Source organism: Phaethon aethereus (assembly GCF_964289735.1).
Source record: "Phaethon aethereus genome assembly, chromosome: 10".
NCBI lineage: Eukaryota > Metazoa > Chordata > Aves > Phaethontiformes > Phaethontidae > Phaethon > Phaethon aethereus.
The window spans coordinates 3,353,265-3,374,453 of NC_138586.1; the positions used below are offsets into that span (position 1 = coordinate 3,353,265).

Genomic DNA, 21,189 nt, shown 5'->3' on the forward strand with positions numbered 1-21,189 from the left:
CTATGAGGAGCTATTTTCAGAGTTTGGCCACCATTGTTTGTGATCTGAAATGACTTCAGCAGCATACAAGCCTGATGAAAAGGCCCTTTGATCTGGCTAAATAAATAATAAAGAGGCCAGGAAAAGGGGAAGTAAAGGGTTTAGGGGGGGTAATGATTGTAGAAGCTCATTGCAAATGTTTTTGAAAATTCAAAAGCCTCAAATCTCTGTGCACATAGGAAAGGGAAACAGATCCTTAATCGTTACGCTGCATCAGAAATACTCATAATATTATATATAGTGAATCTGAGACGTAGCCTGCTTGCTGTTTAAGGGAGAGGTATTTGAAAACACGCCAACAGTCAGCTCCTCTAGACAGGGTGATTTTTGTCTGTATTGGATGGATCCTGGCTGCTTTGAAAGAACACGGGGAGGGGAAGGGGGGGAAGGAGAAAGGTTCAGCTGGCAAGGTTTCCAGTAGGGGAAGCAACTGAAATTTGTCTTCAAAGCATTGGGAATCTAATGAGGTTACTTTTTAACCTAAATAGCTGCAAAGAGAAGAGGTTTCCTTTGCAAGCAAATGCTGAAGCAGTAGAACAATTGCAAGACTAATCCATAAATTACAGAGCAGCGGAGCAAAGGAAGGGAGCGAGTCCTCTATTCCCCTCCCTCTCCCACATACTTTAAGAGAAACTGTCATTTAGACAAGAAACCTTCTGTGTTACTAAAGGTGCAGCTGGGTAATGGTGTGAGGATTTTAAAGGCATAAAACTCTCAGGAGCGCGTTGGCCTCGCACCAGGCAGTGCAAACGAGTGTCTTTGCAGCCTCGCTGGAGTGATAAAGTATTTTCAGAGACTCCAGTTTTCCTGCGCTGCAGCTCAGTGTTTATCGGGATTAATTTGGATTGGTAAATGTGTGCATTTTTTGAACTGTGTGTCAAGGAAACAAAGCCCCTTCTTTCTGCTCCTGAAGCCACACCCTTTTCTGCGGGTTTTTCCCCTCATTGTTCGGGGGAATTTGAGGGTGACCTAACGATGCGGTTAAATAAAACTCGTTGAGCAAGATAAACATTGGGGAATTCACAGCATTCTCATGCTTCACCCTCCCCAGTCTGGGAAAGGAATGGGCTGTGTGGTAAGTTTAAACCAGTCTGCAAACAGTTTGCCTCACCTGCTCTTGGGCGGTGTAAGTTTGGGAACACGTATATGTTTGTAATGATGTTGGTTTAATGTAAATACTGGGCATGCCAGAGGCATCTGTGCTGTTATTTGGAAATTTTAAAGACAGTTCAGAAGAGGGCTGGCTGCATGTGAAACTCCAAAATCCTATTCTTTCCCTAATATCTCAACTGCACTTTAGCGTTGGTGATGAAAACAAACCTTCAGGTCTAAGAGGAGAAGACGGGTGCCTTGGGCTCAGCGTGCAGTGGGGTAGCAACATCTCCTGTGGCAGAGTGGCAAGAGACGGGGGAGAAGGGGCTCGTGTTGGTACAGTTTTGGGTGCAGAGGAAGCTCGCTGTCTCTTTGGTTCAAGCACCGTCCCCTGTTCAGAGCCCAAATGACTGAGCTCTTGCTGTGGTGATTAATCCCATTGACTTCACAGAACCTTTTTGAGAAGGAGACCTGCAGAATTTGTCCCATAATTAGTAAATCGCTTCTGTGCACTGCGTTCCCCTGAGCAGCATCAAAGTGGGGGATAATCAGGTATGACTAGGAAGCAGAAGAAAAACGCACGTTTGATTTCAGCCGTCTAATCAAGCGGAGTCTGCTCCCTCCTGCAGGCAGTGTTTCCCGGTTTGTGCAGCAGGGCCGGGGAAGAGGGGGGAACTCTATCTGCTTAGACACCAACCAGGCAGGAGAAGCTGGGGAGGCAGAAAAAATTTTAACGAGCCAGAGACCTTTCCTGATCTCTTCATTCTTCTGCCCTCCCCACTTTGTTGCTCTACCCGCAGATCTTCTGCGTGACTTGATGTTTGCAATCCTGGCAGCCTCGGGACTCCTGATGGCTAGGTTTGCTTGCAGAGCTGCCCTTACTGCATATCTCTGTCTTCATGACTTAAAAGCTAATGTGACCCTTGTAGTTGCAGAACCATAAATCCAGGTTTGTACTTGGCCCGCGTGGTGTGTTTCTCTGATACGCGCCAGGGACTCTAAGGGAAGCAGAGATCCTTGCGTGATACAGTCTTCAAAATGAAGTGGCCCTTAAAGTTATGCTTTCAAACTTAAACACTTGTGTGAATTATTACTCTGAGTCTTTTTTCCGGCATTTGGAGTTTTCAGGTCTTTATGACACTGAGGCAAATGAAAGGACATTGCATAATTTTGTTTTCCACGTATTTTGAGAGTCTTTCTGCATTTTTGCATGAAGTGGTTAGTTCAGATGTAATTTTGATTCCTACTGCAGGGTTACCTGAGGGTAACCCAATAGTGATTTGTACCTTAAAATCTTGCAGTCTGGCTTAAAAATCTTGAAAAGTCCGGTTGTGTTCATTTACCTTTCTGGATCTCTCAGTCTAAAATTGGTTTACCAGAGAAATAAATTCCACAGTTCTCATGTTAATCTGAGGGATCTCCAAGCCAAGTATTTTGAACCCACAAAATATATATATATAAATATTTTATAGGACAAAATTGAAAGTAGTGGGGATGCTAAAAAGTTCTTTGAACGTGTATGTAAAAGTTTGCATGCAAAATCTTAAAAGCTCTCATTGTCACTGTGAGGTTACTAGGGTTTAATTTTTTATTTTTTTAAAGATAGGATGTGTTACCCTAGTTGCGTTATCTCACTTTGCTGGGAATGTAAACGCATTTGTGACATGTTGGAAGCTCTAATGCTGTTGGTAATGCAACAGAACTAGAGGCTCCCAGCTCTCATGTTTTAGCTTGAACCCACAAGACTGGTATAATTTCAAGATTATGAGAGGCTTCGGATGTGAGTGCCAAGATGCTGGAAATCCTGGAAATGTATCTTGTTTAGAAATAGTCATCCATGATTTCCTAGAGTTGTTCTTTACAATAGGCTTAAAAAAAAGTCATTACTAGGCATGTCAGTACAAAGACTGTCCCTTCAGAATTTAGCTGCTGCTGTTGTTTTTCTGTGGCCATCTTTGTGTCCCTTTCATTAGTGCTCAGGTCCTCCAGAAATGGCAAGATTCTGCCCATGCGTCTCTGATGGCACAATAATGAGATGCTTTTAGTCAAATAGCTCAAATTGTTAACATGGGCATCTAAATAGTCCTCATTAGGGTTATAATATTAACACACTGAGACCAGTGGAGTCAGTCAGAGTAACTGCTTCAGGTTGTTTTCAGACTGACAGTATTTTGTAGGTTCAAAATTTGGAAAGGTGTTTTTTTTGCATCTGTGAGGCAGACTGGCAATGTATCTCTTTTGATCTAACCTCTGTAGGTCATCGTAGATTAGATGTCACAGCAAGGTCATTCCCTAATTGACTACAACATCAAAAGAGAGGTGCGTGACATTAGATAAAGAATAAGCTCAAGGAGACAAGTGGTTTCTGAAGATGCAAAGTTTTAACTCTGCGCATAACTGGGTGAGCTAAGAAAGGAGCTAGAAACCACCTGAGATAATCCAGACGACCTTGAGCATGTCACGTGACAGTTTTGCCTCATTCTTCATTATGAGAACCGGCCAATAAAGGTAATGAAATAAATGGATAAGTAGAGCTGACCTCCCAGGAGGGGAAGAACCAAATTTGCTGCTACTAAACTGAACATTCCTGAGGAAATTAATTGCACATCTCTCTTCTGCCTGACCCCTGAGATCCTCACGCTGCATATGATCATTTCGGGGGAAATACAGCTCCTGAAATGATGTTGCTGGCAGGGACCACAGTCACCTGAGTGTGAAAGAGAGCAGTAATTGTTTTTTCCTGAGTGACAAAGGCTAGATATGTTTTCCCCATTAAAGAATTTGAGCATCAACCTGGATGCATGAAATTGAAATAGCGAACCCTGCGCTGGGCTGAGAGTGTACGAGCTCCTACACGCGCTGCCAGCCAGATGTGAGTAATGCAGACGTTTCCTTTTTGGACGGCTATGAAGAGTCGATGCGTTCTTTCTGCGGAGAACAGGAAGGATGATGATGAGTGTTTGCACATCGGCTGAGAAGCCCGTTTTGTAACCCTTTAGTTCTCAGTTCAGCTTCATGCTTGCTGTTGCCAGTTGACGTACCACTAATGCTCCTGGTGTGGTGGGAGAGGTATGCTGCGGGCTGTCTTGTACATCCAGCACCCCTACCACACTCAGCAGAGGAAGCGCATAGGGTCCTTCCTGTGAACGCAGACAGCCAGGGGCGTATTCTGTGGCAGCTATGGCCAGGTGGAACAACAGTATGTGCTTTTCCAGCTGCAGGGTTGAACTTCATCCCAAAGGCTGGGAAGTTTTATCGGAAGGAGTGTTTCACAACACGTTGGACTGCCGGGCTGGGTCTGCACCGGGCTGAGGTCTGTGCTTAAGAAGAGACTGGCTGCAGCATGGAGAGGGAGTGACTTCAGCTGTTAGAATAAAGAACATCCAGAGATGCTAAAGGTTGAATGTCTTTGGAGGAGGAAGCAAAACCTGCCTCCTGAGGTCATCCAAGCACGATAAATCCACACAATCTTCTAAGAGGGATTTCTTACTTGGCTAATGCAGCAGAAGTTGAGCTGGGGATCTCCAGCGCCTGGGAAGTATGAGCTGGTGTAGCTTGGAGTTAGTTCTGTGATAGACTCAAGCATGTTCTAGGTTGCTAGATCTGTCTTTGGTGTCCTATAGAGGTTATTGTTAGGAGCAGTAAACATCCCTACTGCATAGGGCTGGGGGTGGTTCCGAATCAAAAGGCTGCTTCTGATTCTTCGGTTGGTTTTCACATCCTTTGACTGTCTCATCTGACCAGGCTGCAGCTTGTTGGTTGATGTTTCAGAAAGCTTGAATCAGTGGTGCTGGCATAGTAGCATAGAGCTTAGCCAATCCCCATCACTCTGCATCCTGAATTGCAGAAGAAAATGCATTGTTTTCTCCATGAGAGATGGCATATTTCAGGACAGAACAAAGCAGCCCATTCTTAACAGTCCTCAGCTTAGCTGTCTTACCCACAAGGTGTGGAGAAAAGTTATAAAAATAATTTCGGTCAGTAGTCGTTGATGGAGTTTCTCTTAGTGTTTCTGTACAAAATAGACTCAAGAGGAAAGATCTTCATGCACTTAGAATATGTTTTCTGATAATGTTTTAGTTTTGAAGCATTTTTTCAAAAGAGACTTATAAAAATGAGGAAGACCTCACATATGAGTCTTTTGTGTGTGAAGACCTGTGCAAAGGAGCTACACAGGTCATCCCACACCTTGTCACTGGGTTTGTGCACCATCTTCTGCATGACTTTGATGGAGCTTCTGCTCTCTGTTTTCCAGGCAGAACCCCGATGTGCAGCTGCAGTTACAACAGAGACCACCTCACCACCACAGTCCAACTTCTTCCTTGACATCCCTGGGATCTTTGACTTTGCTTCAGTCTCCGCCACCATCCAGGCTGTCCCCTTCCCAGCATCAGCAACCTCTGACTCCAAGCCAGGGAGACCCTGGTGTTCTGCCACGGACCCAGCAGCCATTCTTGTCAAACCAAGTCCATCAGGGAGATTTGTACCGGCTATGCCAGCCCTTCCTAGGCCCGCAGCAGCAGCAAGGCGATTCCTATTCAGTAATGTCCCGGGCTCAGCAGATACCTTCCCCATATCAGCAGATGCAAGTAGATCCTTTTGCCATAGTTTCCAGAGCCCAGCAGATGGTGGAAATCCTGTCCGAAGAGAACCGGTCTCTACGACAGGAGCTGGATGGGTGTTATGAGAAGGTAGCCCGGCTGCAGAAGGTGGGTGTTTTTGGATATCAGGCACTCTCCTGTGTCTGGTATCGTCCATAATTCAATCATCTAATCTGCAACTGTTACATTCCTTGCTTAAGGGATTGATTATCTACTTTAGAGTCTTTTATATGCAGATTGATTAGTCTGTATCCTGTCCCTTTGGGCAGCAGCTTAACTTTGTCAGAAGATAGAATCAAAGCCTTCAGTTTTATTCTAACAGCTTATTGACCATGCTCAAAAGAGCATCCTTATCAACTGTCTGGAAGAAGCTGACTGCTTGGCTTGCTTGGTTAAATTAAAGCTAGTGTTCTTATGTCCAGGATAGCAGCAGGCTTCTTTTTCCCATCAGTCTAAAAGACTTCAGAGGCTGCAGGAAGGGCCTGTTTGGAATGACATGAGACCATAGTCACTCAAGGACACAACAGGGGACATTGCTCTAAAACTGGTTGGCAGGAGAGTGTGCCCGACGAGTACTGCTGCTATGGCTACATTAAAGACATTTGGACTGCAGGACTAAAACTAACACTTCTTTTGTCACTCCCTCAGCACCAGACAACTTTCATGAAAACTTAGTATCTTGTTTTGGATTGAGCTATTTGCCACGTTGGCTTTATGAAAGAGGTAGACTAAGTGATTCTAAAACATTTTAAAAAAATATCCCAGTGAGACCCATCGTTAACGTGCATGTGTAGAGTATTTTTATTGCAGCCTCATAGACATAACTTCTTGGTGACCAATGGTTTAATGTTGTGCAGAAGGTCAGCTTTGCTTTTGCCTTGCAGCTGTGAAAAGGCTGATACCACTTGCAATTTAGGACTTTGTGGGCCTTGCTGTGCACTTTGCACGGAGCAGTTTCTAGGGCCATAAAAATGTGTGTCTGCTTATAACACTTGTTTGAGTTCAGGTGACCAGTGTGGGTTTCCACCCTCATTATTCCCTATGTTACCTCTTTCCAGGGACATGTGTTCATTTTGTTGGATTTTTTTTTTTTTTTTTTTGGAAGGTTCCTGGCCAGGAAATGTTTTAGAGAAATGTTTGACAGCTTCCTGATAATAAAAGAAGGATAAAAATGCACTCCTTCCACCCCCCTGTTGATTACTTGCTGTAGACAGTGCTGATGGGGTTTGCTGTTACGTGGATCCATACTTCCACAGCAGTGCAAAACCATGCCTAGTAAGGAGAGGTAGAAGTGAATCTCCTTCTGCTCTGGGTGATCAGAGAAGCTTTACACTGAAGGCTAGAAGGAAGGATAAAACATATTTTACTGCAAATGTTTCCCTCCGCCCATCTAGTAAATTGAATATTTAAAAGCACAACTAAGTTGTAGAAGTGTAAACATTGAACATCAGGAGGTTTTATTGTGAATTTTGGACCATAACAATTACAGATCTGCTGAGTTCATCAGTAATGCAGGACTGCTGCTAGCATTTTTTTTAGCATAGTTTTGTCTGCCTTTCTTGTTTTATTTTACTTACTCAACTTGATATTGCATTAGCTATTTATATAAACACTTTTTGCCCAAATTAACAGTAATGCCAAACTGCCCCAGTCTTAGGGGAAAAAAAAAGATTACATTTGCACTTCTTCATTTTTCTATATGTATGCTCTGATCATATTGGGGAAACAGAGCTAGAGCTTGGAAGGAGAGTCCAGATCTTCGTTTCAGCCAGTGGTATTCTTTATACAGAAGGATCCATCACAGACCTGAGACTGTTATTTTACTTAATGTATAGGTGTAGGTTCTTTCAATAAAGAAAATTTGAGAGAAAGTAATCTCCCTTCTGAGACTGACTGAAAAGAATTGTTAGTGATAAAATAGTTAAGTGCTTATTTTCACTCCCACTGCAGCTGGAAACAGAGATTCAGCAAGTTTCAGAGGCGTACAAAAACCTGGAAAAGTCATCCTCTAAGCGGGATGCCCTGGAAAAGGCCATGAGAAACAAGCTGGAAGGAGAAATTCGTAGGCTTCATGATTTCAACAGGGATCTAAGAGGTGAATGAAGTAAAACTTGTGTTCTTCAATGTTGTTGTTTTTTTTATTGTTGTACTTACTTGGCAGGACAGTGTTTTGCTGCAGAATTCACTGTGTCTGTTGACACAGCTGGAATATGACAGGGTACTCAGGTATGTTCAGTAGTCTGAGATTTTAAGCGCTTGCTGGGAGTATGGAAAAGACAGGTTAGGAGAGTGCTGTAGTCTCTCATTTCCAGCCTGTTTCTCATTGAGAAGAAACATGTGATAAGCTGAATACCATAAACCAGATGCAAGCCTGGAATTCTCTCTTATATCCTAGACGCAATTTGTACAATTTGTTCAGTTTATACAAATGGAAAGACGTTTTGCTGACTGCCTAATCCCACACCAGGCATGTTCACTTTATTTCCTGTCCAGTGACCCTTTTGCGCTGACATACAAACTGCAGACTGTCTGTTCTTCCTGAAGGTCTTGTCATTCCTTATCAATGTAGGCATCTGGCTTTTTGGATCTCCCTTCCTTTTCCAGAGTGAGATGTTATTAGTGTCTGGCTCTTGCTAAGAGGCTGAGGCAGTACAACAGCTGGCAGTGGAGAGTGATGTTGAATGGTATTTGACCTTGTCGTGGGTAAAAGTTTAAGCATTAGTTTGAAAGGTGAAAAACATCTGCAGTTTGAGGTGTTTAAAGGTGCACAATCAGTCTTTTAAACAGTAAGTTTAATTTTTTTTTATGAAAGCCTTCTGATTGTCCTACATGTCATCTGCTCTCACTGCCCCATGTCTCTTACTAAGACTGTGTTCCCAGAAATTGTTTTGCATCCAAGCAGTAAGGCCGTACAGTGCCCAGTGCTATTGAGAAGGACAGTACACAAAGGCCTGCCTTAAGTAATCTTATTTATAATAAAACACAGCATAAACATTTCATTCTTATTTTCATAGACTGATACAAATTTCTAACAGCCTGCAGCAGCAGAACTGTTAAGCTCTCCTTAGGGTTTTACACTTTTCCCTAAAGTCAGGTAATTGGACAACAATGATTTAATCTTCTAACTATTAAGATTTAGCGGAGAATTATAAGGGAATCTTTTAATTGCATGGTAAGATTTATTTGGGTAGAAAAAATAAGGTGTCTTAATGTTTGTAAAAATAGAAAAAATAAACTTGTTATGTGTTACAATTGGCTAAAGTAATTTCTTTGGAACTTTATTTAACCTGTTTTGTCTCATTGAGAATATTTTCCCAAGGACATAACTAGAAACATTTCAGAAGTGAGTGACAGCTTTTTACTTTTGGCTGTGTATAATTAGGAGATCTGTTCCCCTTGCTTACATTAGAAGTGTCCTGAGCAGATGTGACTTAACGCTTGAAAGTTTTAAATTATTTAGTGTTCCTTTTCTTGAAAAAATTTTGCAGACCGTATGGAGACAGCCAACAAGCAGCTTGCGGAGAAGGAATTTGAGGGGTCTGAAGACAATCGGAAAACCATCTCTCAACTCTTTGCACAAAGTGAGTTACGCAATCATTATGGGTCAGTAGAAATGCTCTGGCCATCTTGGGAAGAGTAACGATGCAGCAGGTTAGCATAGTTCAGATCTGTCAATTTTCAGCCAGGACAGAAGTCAGGGCAGTGACAGTCCAAAACTGGCAGTGGAGAAAGGAGGAGGCATTCAAGAACTCCTTCTCTGTCAGTATGTAAAGTCCGTCTGATGGCATTTCTTAGAGATTTTGGAGGAAATGTAGTTTGCAGTTAAACTGTAAAATTAGTGTTTACCCCATAATGTACAGGACATTTTGCCCACCTATTTTGCCCCCTGAAAGCTTTGGAATTAAACCTTTCCAGGCTGACAAGAGCCCTGGCATGAGTTGAGGCCATTGGGACTGGAACCTGGTAGGTCTTCTATCTCCCTCTTCTTTAATTTGCCACTGCCCTATCCAGTTCAGCAAAAATAAAGGGGATGAACATTGCCTGCAGTATTCTGGGCTGGGTAAGGGTCATGAATTCTGTCCACAGCAGTGGATTTATCACAAGGCAAACCAAAATGACAGATGTGAAATACTGCTTTTCCTTTGTACTGAAATGTCTTGAGGCCAACGGCAGCGAGCCAACTTTTCTCTCGTCCCATAGTGTACTCCACCCTTCTGACAATGCTCACTTTTCTCCAATTCTTATATAAAAAGGTAATGCAATAAAATTGCAAAATAGAGTTTTTCTGTGGTGTAACATGCACTGCTTATACTCTGACAAATGCTGGTGTCCCTCTCTTGTGTTGTCTTTAGCTTATTCTTTGTGGCTTACGTTGCAAGCAGATGGCTGTCAGGGTGTGATTCAAAACTCCTGGTGGTAGTGGGAAGTCTATGAGTTTAGTCTCTCATTGAAACCGGTTGGGTGGACTCTGAGGTTCATGGGTTCACCCAGAGAGGTGCGAAGGTCAAAGCTGTGAGGCCTCACATTCAATTTCTCCTTTTGGATGAGCATGGAAACCATAGTGCTACATTTAATTGGTCCCAGCATTTCTAGGGGTGCTGTAGGCACTTGTCAAGCGAAGCAGTACTCATTTGGGGAAAAGTCTGGAGCAAAACCTCCAAAAGCCTCACTGCAAGGACTTACAGATTACTGAACAGACTGCTGGCACTGATTGATACCTGCTGGAGTAATGCCACCCTGTCTCATCTCTGCCCATTTTCTGCAATTCATTTTAGCATGCTGACACTGTCAGCAGCTCATTTCTTGGGTGGAGGAGAAAGACTGGCATGGGAGAGATGGGGAAAAGAATAGGCAGGTGGTGACATTAGCCTTTGTCCTTGTGTCTTATGTCACAGGCTGGCTCTGAGGTGCAGTCAGGGTTTGCTCTGCAGAGTTCTGGGCGCTGTTGGCAGACAGGTTTGTTTTGCAACCTGTGTGTGGGCTGCATTGATTCCCCAGCAGAAGGGAATCTTTAGCTACTCTGTGTTGCTAAAGCTTTGCTCCTGGCTCTCTGCTGGCAGAAGAAAGGGAATAATTGTGGTCCTGTAAATATAGTTATGCACATGCTTGCACAAATGGGCCTGTGTGCTCTATATGCAGTCTGTCCTAACACCCAGGATCTAGTTCCTGTTTTTCAAGCCTTCCACTCCTTGTCCTCATTCCTTTGTCGTGGGATATTGGTTTCTGGAATGCAGTTTCTCTGGTGTCATCAGTGCTGGGTGTAGATCACTCCAGGGAGTATTCTGTGGTTATGTATGCAGCAAGTGTGTTAATGTTATCATTGTAGCTGGTTGGCTTGAACTGGGAATGACAACATACACAGAGGACATAGCTCTGTGTTGTGGCTTTGCTTTACACCCCTGTGTGATAATTCCTCCAGTCCCCAATTATTTTATCCTATTTATTTTTTTATGAAGGCAGTTGCTCTGTTCCTAAAACACGCAGCATAGCAGCTACCACTAGATCCAGCTCTTTCTGGACAGCAGCAGCAAAGGACCAGCTGCTGTGCTTGGGGTGGCTTTAAAAAGCATCAGACATGAATGCGCAGTGCTGGGCAAAAGGCTTTCTTGAACTGCAGGTCTGATTTGAGCAGTGACAGAGCAGATACATGTGCCTCAGTTCTGGCCCAGGGGTTTGTTTTGGAGGGCAGTAGAGGAAGACTGAGGAGTTCTCATTGCTCACTTGTTTTCTGACTCCTCTGATGGTACTGCCAGCAAAGTGGGACAACTGGGTGTTACTTCAAGAAGGAGGACAGCTGCCCCAGGCAGAACAGCTTTACCTGTTTGTGGGGTCAGTGTGGAAAAAAAAGGAGCACAAGTTTTTCAGGCACAGAAGTCTGCCATCTCCTCTTCCCAGCCTGGAATATTAAAATTACCCAGTTTGTTTTCCACCCCTGAAAGCTCAGAGGTAAAGAGGTGCCAAGTTTCACTAATCATCTGCATAATCAGAGCAAATTACCTAACTGTACTGAGTGATGCACCTTCTATTCCTTCTTGCTAGCATTGTGGCACGTTGTTGCTTGAAGGTACCATGCTTGTTTTTCAGGGTTACAAGTCCTTCTCTTCCTTGAAAGCCATGCACTTTTTTTTTTCCCCCTTAGCACTAGATTTGCATTCTCTCTCTTGTGAGAAGCTCCGGTATAATCTTTCCTTCACCTCTAACGTGAAAGACTCCTGAAAGCCGGGTAGGGACAAGTGCTGTCCATTGATAACTCTCACTTTGTTTTGATAGACAAAGAAACACAGCGGGAAAAAGAAAAACTGGAAATAGAACTGGCTGCTGCACGCTCCACCAATGAGGACCAACGAAGACACATCGAGATCAGAGACCAGGCCTTGAACAATGCTCAGGCTAAGGTGGTGAAACTGGAGGAGGAGGTAAGGATGCTGGGAGAGAGAAATTAGGGTAGCCTGTGTTCCAGTAAAAGCGTCTGTGAGAATGAGTTTGTCTCGTGCAAATTATAAGGAAATCTGCTTGCTCCAAAGCTGTTTATATCAGCTTAGCTTTGTGTTGGTTAGCTAAACCACTGAACTGTGCACAGATAGGCCACAAATCTGTATTTCCTTGGAAGTGCTTTCGTCTAAGCAGCCATGTTTCATTTTCTTTTTGTTTCAACTGATAAAAGTGGGCTGGAACTGAAATCCCAGCCCTGGCAGCCTCCTGAACTTGGCAGCAATTCGGATCTGGATGGACTTTTAACTAATATCAAATGAATGCAGCTTGTCCCCTTGCCAGGTGTTCCGCTTACACCAGGTTATCGTGGTACACAGCACAGATCACTGTATGTGCCCAGCATTCATAATAAGCTGGGCATGACCCTGGTTGTTTTCTGTCCCTTTCCTTCCAAGAGGGGATAATGCATCTGAGCTGGTTAGCTGGGCAGCTTTCACAGCAGTTTCTTTTGTAGCATTGTCCCTGCCACTCGCACATGGCTCTCACCTCACTGCCCTTCTGCGTCATAGTGTCCGTCCTCTTTCCTCCCGCCTACTCCTTTCCTTTCAATGGCTCCATTTCCCAATCCCAGCCTCTGCTTCCTTTCCTCCTACTCTTCCTCCATAGAGAGCCTCTGAAGGAAATCTCATGACCAAGCACACTTCCTCCACTGCAGATTTGTTCTCTCCTTGAATTCTGCCATCTTCCTGCCTCCTAGCACTCACCATCACCCTCAATTGAACGCTGTGCCTATATCCACCTGCATCTTGCTGTCTTCAGAGACATTCTTCAAACCCTCCCCTTGTCTGCTTCTACTTCTTTCTCTGTTCAAGATCCCATTGTGCCAAGAGAGGAGGAATGATCAAATACAAAGTGAATATTCTCCTATCTTGTCTTGCCTGCCTTCCTCCTCTCCCAGGTACAGAGGTTAACTGCCTTCTTAATTTTAGCCTGCTGTTCTCTAAGCTCTGCATTTGCTTCAGTAGCCCTTCACCTGAACCTTCCTGTGTTTGTTTCCCTGATGTCTTTAATTTTTGCTCCCTGCAGTACCCTTCTTTTACTCTCTTCAGCTTCTTGGAAGCACTCTCTTAATCTCTCCCCTCCTGGATCTGCTCTGCTCGTTCAGGATGCTGTTGCAGGGTTACCTGCCATCATACCTTATTAGCCTTTCTCCCCAGTGCTCTACCTCGCTTTCCTTTCTTCCACATCAAATTCGGGCAGTTTCTCTTTGCTTTCCAGGCCCCTCATTGTTTACCCAGCCCTATTTCTCTCCTCCCCTTGTTGCCGAAAGGATGTCTTCTACCTTTGTCCTTCTCAAATTCCAGCCACCCCTTCCTTTCCACCCCAAACAAGCACTTCTGTGCTTTCTTCCAGACTGTCCTCACCTTCACTGCAAACACTGGCAAGGCTGCTTTGCAGCATCCCTTGCTGTGATGCTCACAACATGGTTGGCAGGGGCTAGGCCACAGAGCCTACTGCCGTTCATGCTCACCCAGAGGCTGTCGACGTGGCCAGCCCTGTGCGTGTGTTTCTGCCTGTTGTCTTCAGTCCCAGACTCAGGCTGTGAGCTTTCAGGGCAGGGAGCTTTCATTTGTACAGCACTTAGCATCGCCAGGCTGCGACCGTCACCGGGGAACCAGGTTCTGTGCAACACAAATTATAATAATAAAAAAAGAAGAGTCCGAGGAATGCTTAAATGTCACTGGCCACTTTCAGACTTGCACACAGTTGACAAGTCCATTGATTTCACTAAAATTGCGGCATCTCCTGGCAAGGCTGACTTGCACCTTTGTTGCCCAGGGGGACAGGGAGCATTAGGTTATAGAGTAATTTAAACATGACATGATTCTCTTCGGCTCTAAAACTATTCTGTTGTTTGATCCTGCAATGTATTAGAGCTCTGTGGCTTTCGTTCAGATTTCAGCATCTTACTACACTAAAATTCTGATGTGTGACTGACTTAAGTATCCAGGACATCCTTGTGGCTTCCCTGGAACTGTTCACATGCTTGGAGTCAACGTGCATAGAGGGGCTGTGGTCAGCTGGGTCCAGCACGCACAGCACTTGGCTAGGTTGAACCTCTGTGCAGGCACTGATACTGGCTCCCTCTCAGTAAAGTTCAAGCCTTTAGGCGTAATAGTAATTGTATGTTTTCTTTTCAAAAGACCTCTCTCGTTTTACTAAAGAATTGGGTTCAGTGCTGTTGCAGAGCATTTCTTTCTGCCTAGGTAGAAGAGTAAAATAGGTAAGTAACTCTGGGCTAGATTGCACGATAACTTAAAAAAACCACGTATGCTGATCTAGAGGGAGATGCCCTGCACGAGGGCCTGCGGTCATTTGCATCCAACCTTTGCTCGAATCCCAGGGTGCGCAGGAAGTGCCACCCTTCCTGCTCTAGATAAATATGGAAGCGTCTCGGTGAGGGAGCAGGAATTAACTCTGCTTTTTCCTAGAGGTGAGGGGGAATAAGGGGAAACAGAAGGACTGAAGAATCACTTTTGCAGGTTTCCCAAATCGCTTCTTAATGAAATACTTAGGATTATAAGGCATTTGTTGCCTCATTAGTATTAAATTGTAGGAACTTCTCAAATCCCCAAGCTGTTTGGTAACTTTCCGAAAGACGGCCAAGCAAGCCGTTCAGTGCTCAGGGCACCATTTAGAAGAGACTGTAAATGTCAGCCTGAGTTAGTGACATTCAGTGACCAAGATATATGACGAATAATTTGTCAATTATTTCTTTTATTCCTGCCAGCTTCATCTGAGTTACTAGTCCTTGTAATTGTCAGGAATTTCCAAACTAGCCCTGCAGAAGAGGGTGGAGTTTCTTACGCTAAGGTTTGGCAGCCACTCTGGCTCAGGGCCTGAGGGGGGTGTGCATATTTCAGTTGTTGCATCCTGTAATGTAAGTTTTTGGCTTTATTTTTTTTTCCCCTTCCGTTTTGACTTCCTATTAAGCAGAGTTACCCTGCCTTATATGCACCAGATCCTGTATAAAAAGAACATTTCCGTTCTAATGAGAGCTATAAGCCATATATCACTATAGCTGAATTTAAATATTGTGTTGGCATTGGAACTTCCACATTCTTTTTAAAATCCTTTGCCTGAATTGCCAGTTTGGACAAAGCCACCCATCTGTAAAATGTAGATATTTGTCTACTCATAGGAAGCTTTGAGAATTTATATATGTATTGGATTTTAGCATCCAAGTTAGAAGGAAGGAAAAGATAAAGGGAAGCTAAATGTGGGGGAGAAAGGAATGATCTCGGAGATACAGAAGTATAGTGTGAAGCAGTTGGAAACAAAAGTAGGCATTCATAGAATACTTTCCCTGGTGTGTTAGCAGGGGTGAAATGACTCTTCAAATTTAGAACAAGCTGCCATTAAAGTTTTTGATAGAGTGGAGTTTATTTCTGGAAAGTGCTAAAAAGGGTGACTGATCATGAGCATTTAAAACAAGCTTAAATATGCCTGTGAACAGAATTCCTCAGTATCTATCTGTTTTATATGTAATATTTAAACTTTACTACTTCTCTACATAAAGATACCCAGTTATGAACCCCTATTTTCACTTCACCATTTTCATTCTTCCCTTTAGTAGATGTTCCATAGTCATGCATAAGTCAGCAGCTTATTAAAATTGTTTCTAGTGAAGTATTAGTCTGTGTTTTTTAAAATCAAAACTTCAGATAGTTTTCGTTACATGCAAAAAATTTGAGATAAATTGAATATATTTGCGGTAAAATGCATGTTGGCTTAAAAACTTATATCACAGTCAGAAATGGTTAGTGATGATGATATTTGCAGATAAAGCAATTAAAAAAATCTCATTTTGGAGCATGGATTGCCATGATGCTCTCAAAGATGTAAACATTTGGATGGCTGCGATGTGCAGCAGGTTTGTAGCTGGTAGATGGTCACAGATGGCTCGTATGTGTAAGCTTTTAAAATAGCCACGTTACCATTATTTAACCAACATCTGCTAGCCTTGAGAGCTACCTTGAGAGCCTTCAGCAAATATAGCAGATGGTTAAACTTCGCTTTGCTCTGGGCCAGTGGCAGAATTGCTGGGTTTACAGAAAGGACCATCCTGACCATCCTGAGACTTAATTGTGAGTCCTTACCAGGCTTGTAATATTGCAGGAGGGAGCTTGATGCTAAATACTTTATCTAACCACAACTGCTGGATGTAGAGGGTACAATTGCTACTCTTTTTACACTTTAAAAAAAAAAAAAAAAAGGAATTTCCAGAACTTTTCTTGAACTTGGTCATTTCTGCTTACCCTGGTTAATTCCTACCATGGAAGACCACACTTCAACTTAAAAAAAGTTTGTGGGTTTTTTTATAGTAGTGTAACTTGTAGTCCTTTGCTCCACCACCTTACAAGCCACTGTTTTAATGAGTGCCTTAAGCAGACAGCTTTGAAAAATAGTGACTACCACGGAGAAGATAAAAATACCTGTTCTTTGCCATCCTCATGCACACACCTTGCGATGGAAGGAGAAGCCAGACACCCTCTCGAATGGGTGCAGACTGGGGCTGGGGGAAGGGAAGGAGTTTGAATGGAATATATTTTCTAAAAGTGGCTTGTATTTAGAAGCCATAAGATCTTTCAGCCATAAGAATTCAACATAAACCAGATATCAGAGCTAAGATATTATATTCATTTCCCACTCAGCTATTGTGGAGAGAAATAGTGCACTATTTCTGATAACACTGAGGGTTCTGTCTGTGGAGAAATGTAGAAACCTTCATTTCCAAATGACATCTATTGTACTTTATGTGCTGTGTCTGGGATGCTTTCAGAACAGAGCTCTGGCTTGTGAGGAAGAGACCCAAAGGAGAGTTTGTGTGCTTGAAGGCTGGTCTGTTTTTTTTCCAGTCACTTTTCTGGGTCTATAAAAAAATATTCCTAGTCTCCACAGCTTTGTCTCACTTAAATGCTTAGACTCTTGGAGCTACATAACTACTTCTTTCAGGACAGAGTTGCTTTTAAAGGGGACGCTTTTTGGATGGCTTATCATTCATGGATGGGTAGGGTGGAGAGGAGGGAAAACTCCCTCTCTTCCCTGTAAATAGTATGTGTGTGTGTCTTTAATAACCTGCATTCTTGTAAAAATGCAGCACTGGCTTTTTATTGCCGTGTCGCTACCTCTCATATTCTGCCTGTTAGTAATTTTCCAGAGGTGGCTTTGAGAGTTATAACTTATTTTAACACAAACAAATGGAGAGACGACATTATGACATTCCCATGCAACAAACACTATTCCCTAGCAAGAGGATAGTGTTACCAAATTGCTTCAGCATGAGTTCTTGCTGAGGGCAGTGGCGCCTTATTGGGCCTGAATTCAAACAAACTGAGGGTTCAAAGGCATCCTAGAGGAATATATTCCAACTGCAAGAGGGAGAGGTGGTGTAAACGTGCTTGCTGTCTTTTTTTTTTTTTTTTTTACTACATTTCTGCCATAGCAGGCAAATTCTTGTGGGGAAACACGTTTTCAGCTGCATCTGAATGGATTCAGCTTTAGGATAAACCCAGAATGTAATGAAAACACCCTGAATATATTAAAGAAAGGACTTTGAAGACATCAGAAATAGTGGGTGGGAGACAAGCAGATGCTGACGAGTGTTACCAATTTGCTGAAATAGGAGCTGTCCAAGATGAAGAGGGTAATGGCTGGGTTTGTCAAAATGCCTGGGAGGGTTTCTGAATCATTGCTGGCTGCGCAGGAAGTCTTCTCTTCTTCCCCAGAAAAATTCTTTGCTGAGTAACGCATCTGGAAGCGATGAATCTCTTTACAAAAGAAGATCCTTCCTTCCCCCTCACCTGCAATGTCCAGGACTGCGTTTCTCCTGCAGAGGCAGCGCCAGTCCCAAGGATGTTGCTGCCTCTACCTCCCTTGCTTCTCTAGTGACTTGACAGGGAAAATTCCTCGTTCCTGTATCCCCCTACTCCCTGTGCCGCGTGCATGAAACCTCCATGCCCTCTTTAGAGCCTTTCTTCTGCAAGGACCTGGGATCCCTGAAAGAGATCGCATGGTTTGTCAAAGCCTACATCAAATGAAGGAACAGGATTTGTTTGGCTTTTAGAATGTTAATCCCCTTTCTGCTGGGCAGTTCTAGTAATAATCAAATGTCCCTATTTCTGACGGGAATGCTTTGTCCTTGGCCATTCATTTTTTTGACCGTGCAAACGCTCTGTGTAGCAGAGAAGGCTGCAGGTTGCCGGCTGCCAGGCATTACGTTGTTTTTGGAAGTCTTTTCTCCTGCGAAACGGTTCTGATGACTAGTTTCAGTTTTCTAGGTTTAGTGAACTTGTTTAATCATCTCATCCCTGTATGTTTAGAGTGGTTGATTCATTTTCCATTGCTGGAAGCCCTGCAGTTCAGGGATATCGGTGTGCAGAAATTTTCAGGCAGTAAATCTTTCTGGCTAGCTTGGAAACAGATTGCTCTTCAGGTCAGCCAGACTCTTGTGAGCCTCTGAATCCCAAGCGTATCCTGCTTCTCCCAGCTGGCTCTCAACTGCAGAAAGCAATCTTGACAAGGGATAGAGGAAATAAAATGAGGACAGAAGTACTTGATCAGGAGGCCAGGGAACCTGTCAGGGGTATTCCCTGCATCGATTCGCACTTTTGTGTACTAGATTTCTGCAGAGTCCCAAGCCATTCCTTGCCTTCTTTATTTTTCTTGTCCTCAGTCCTGTTGCAGAATTTATGTAAACATCGTAGTAGATGTGAACTGGAGAACGGCTGCTCTTGTTTACAATGTGTTAAATAGAAAATCTTGTTGATAGAGTTAAAGGCTGACCTCTGATACTTGGTTAGGACGTTTTCCAAAGCAGTCAGGGATTGACCTGGAGAAGATAGGCACATGATTGAAGTTGTGCCATGTGCTGTAGGAAATGCTGGGAAGGGATGCAGTCTTGCTGAAGTGCTCTGCTGTGCTTCCAGACATGCACTGAGGTTATTTGAGATCTTACCGTCTTAAAGAGGTGTTATAATAAAGATATTATTACGAGTAAAATGCTCTGCGTTTTCAGAGCACCCTTCAAGGCAAAACAGTTACAATACATTATGTGAGCATGAGCTTGCTTCTTAGTTAAATGCAGTACCATCAAAAGGAAAATTACTATCTTGTCAAATTTATTTAAAATTATATACCGAAGGGCGTGACTGCATCCTTGTAAAGCTTCAGGAATGAGCTCTTATCTAGAGCACGTGTTCACTGCAAGGCCTGTTGCAAAGGAGAGAATTCCAGCCTCCTTTGATGCCATCTCCCCTGTGGTAGATGTTACTGTGGCCCTTGGCACTGAGCAGCCAGTTTGGGTTCTTTGCTGGAAGAGAGAGGGTGGGGAATCCATGGCAAATGACCAAGAACAAGCCTCAGCACGCTGCCTTTTTTTCTTCCTCCCATCTCACTTAGGTCTGCAGCACCTTGGCAATACTCAGGAAACTCTGTTTCCAATTCCTGTCTTAGGAAAACACGATCATACTTTCAATTTATGGTACTGAAATCCCTCTGTGCTTGGAAGAATTATTCCTGATCCTCTTTACATTGAGAGGACAGATCAAGTCAGAAAGATTTAAAAAAAAATTAATAAAAATTAGACTTCGCTACTACCACTCCTGGAGAGTCCTGGTTCACAGAAGGATAAATCGTTCCTCACAAATACGTGCAGTAGCAGAGATGGCAGAGCTGGAAATGAATGACACTGCCAGAATATGCAGTGGGCCGACTGAGTGCTGCGAGTGCATGAAATGAAACAATCTCATATATAAAGAATAATTGTCTCAAAAGACACGTTAGGAAAGCTGAGTTGTCTGGAGCATATACATGCCTTTAAAACTTACTGAACATCCGTCTTCCAAAAACCTGAAAATTATTTGAGGGATCCCTGAATTAATTCTGGTTTTAAGCCATTAAAAAAAAAAAACAAAACACACACACAAACCCCAAATTTTCTAACATTCCTAATTCTTCCTCATGCTGGAAGATGAAGTGTATTTTGTGAAGGGGAAAAAAAAAAGTTGTCTTTGTGAAAAGCCACTGAACGAGCCGTGCCTGTACTTTAGGTCTGGTGCATGAGTTAGGCATGTGCAGGCAGTGCTGGTGAGTTGGGCAACAGCTTGTGTTGCAACGTTTCACCTGCAGGTTTGGCTGATGGGAGCACTTTCAAAGTGAACGTTTCAGTGGAATTTCTGTGTCCTAATTCTTTTTTGGCTGGGCTCTTGGTATTCTTTGAATGCGAGCCAAAACGTTAATCTACACATACGCAGGTTTGTTAATTATGAAACTAGTAAAATGTTGTCGGTGGCTGCCTTTTGCAAGGAGAATTTTACCTGTGTGCTAAAAACCTTCTCAGAAATTTAAATGCTTTGTGGTAGGTAATTAGAGACCAAATGTCTGTCCTTCCTTCCTTAATTTTTTTTTTACAGGAGAGTTGGGGAGGAGAGATGATTTTCAAGAGATTATTATTCAGCTCAGTGCACCAAGGTCAGGTTGGATGGGGCTCTGAGTGACCTGATCTAGTTGAAGATGTCCCTGCTCACTGCAGGGGGGTTAGACTAGACGACCTTTAAAGGTTCCTTCCAACCCAAACCCTTCTGTGAATCTGTGATTCTATGATATTTCACTGTTAGCGAGTTTATTAGGTTGTTCCTTATTCTGGTCCAGGTCAGTAAGCTCATATGCAAAACCAAGATACTGGTTGCTCTCCATTTCTAGATTCTGCTGCTGACTCATAGTTTATAATTTTTGGCTAGTTACTGCTATGAGCTGCTGTTAATCTAAGTGTAAAACTAGTGCATTAGTATACACTTTATTGGAGTCTGAGAAAGCTTAAATCGGTGTTACTAAGACTTATGATCTGGAATAAAAAGATCTATGAAGTATAACATTTTTATTGATTTTCCGCAGAGCAGCAGTGGAATATTAAGTTGCTTTAAAATGTTCCTGTCCCTCCCATTCCAAACAAGCTTGAAATCTT

General features: G+C 43.1%; 1 protein-coding gene across 1 annotated transcript in view; it reads left to right on the forward strand.

Moving 5' to 3' along the window:
* Nucleotides 1-21,189, forward strand: part of AMOT (angiomotin) — a gene marked incomplete at both ends in the record, with an annotated part of 32,397 nt that overhangs the window by 1,920 nt on the left and 9,288 nt on the right. Inside the window, 4 exons of the mRNA XM_082004285.1 lie at nucleotides 5,387-5,840; nucleotides 7,683-7,827; nucleotides 9,221-9,313; nucleotides 12,003-12,148. Coding sequence (XP_081860411.1) covers nucleotides 5,387-5,840; nucleotides 7,683-7,827; nucleotides 9,221-9,313; nucleotides 12,003-12,148 — 838 coding nt within the window. The remainder of the gene's footprint in view (nucleotides 1-5,386; nucleotides 5,841-7,682; nucleotides 7,828-9,220; nucleotides 9,314-12,002; nucleotides 12,149-21,189) is intronic.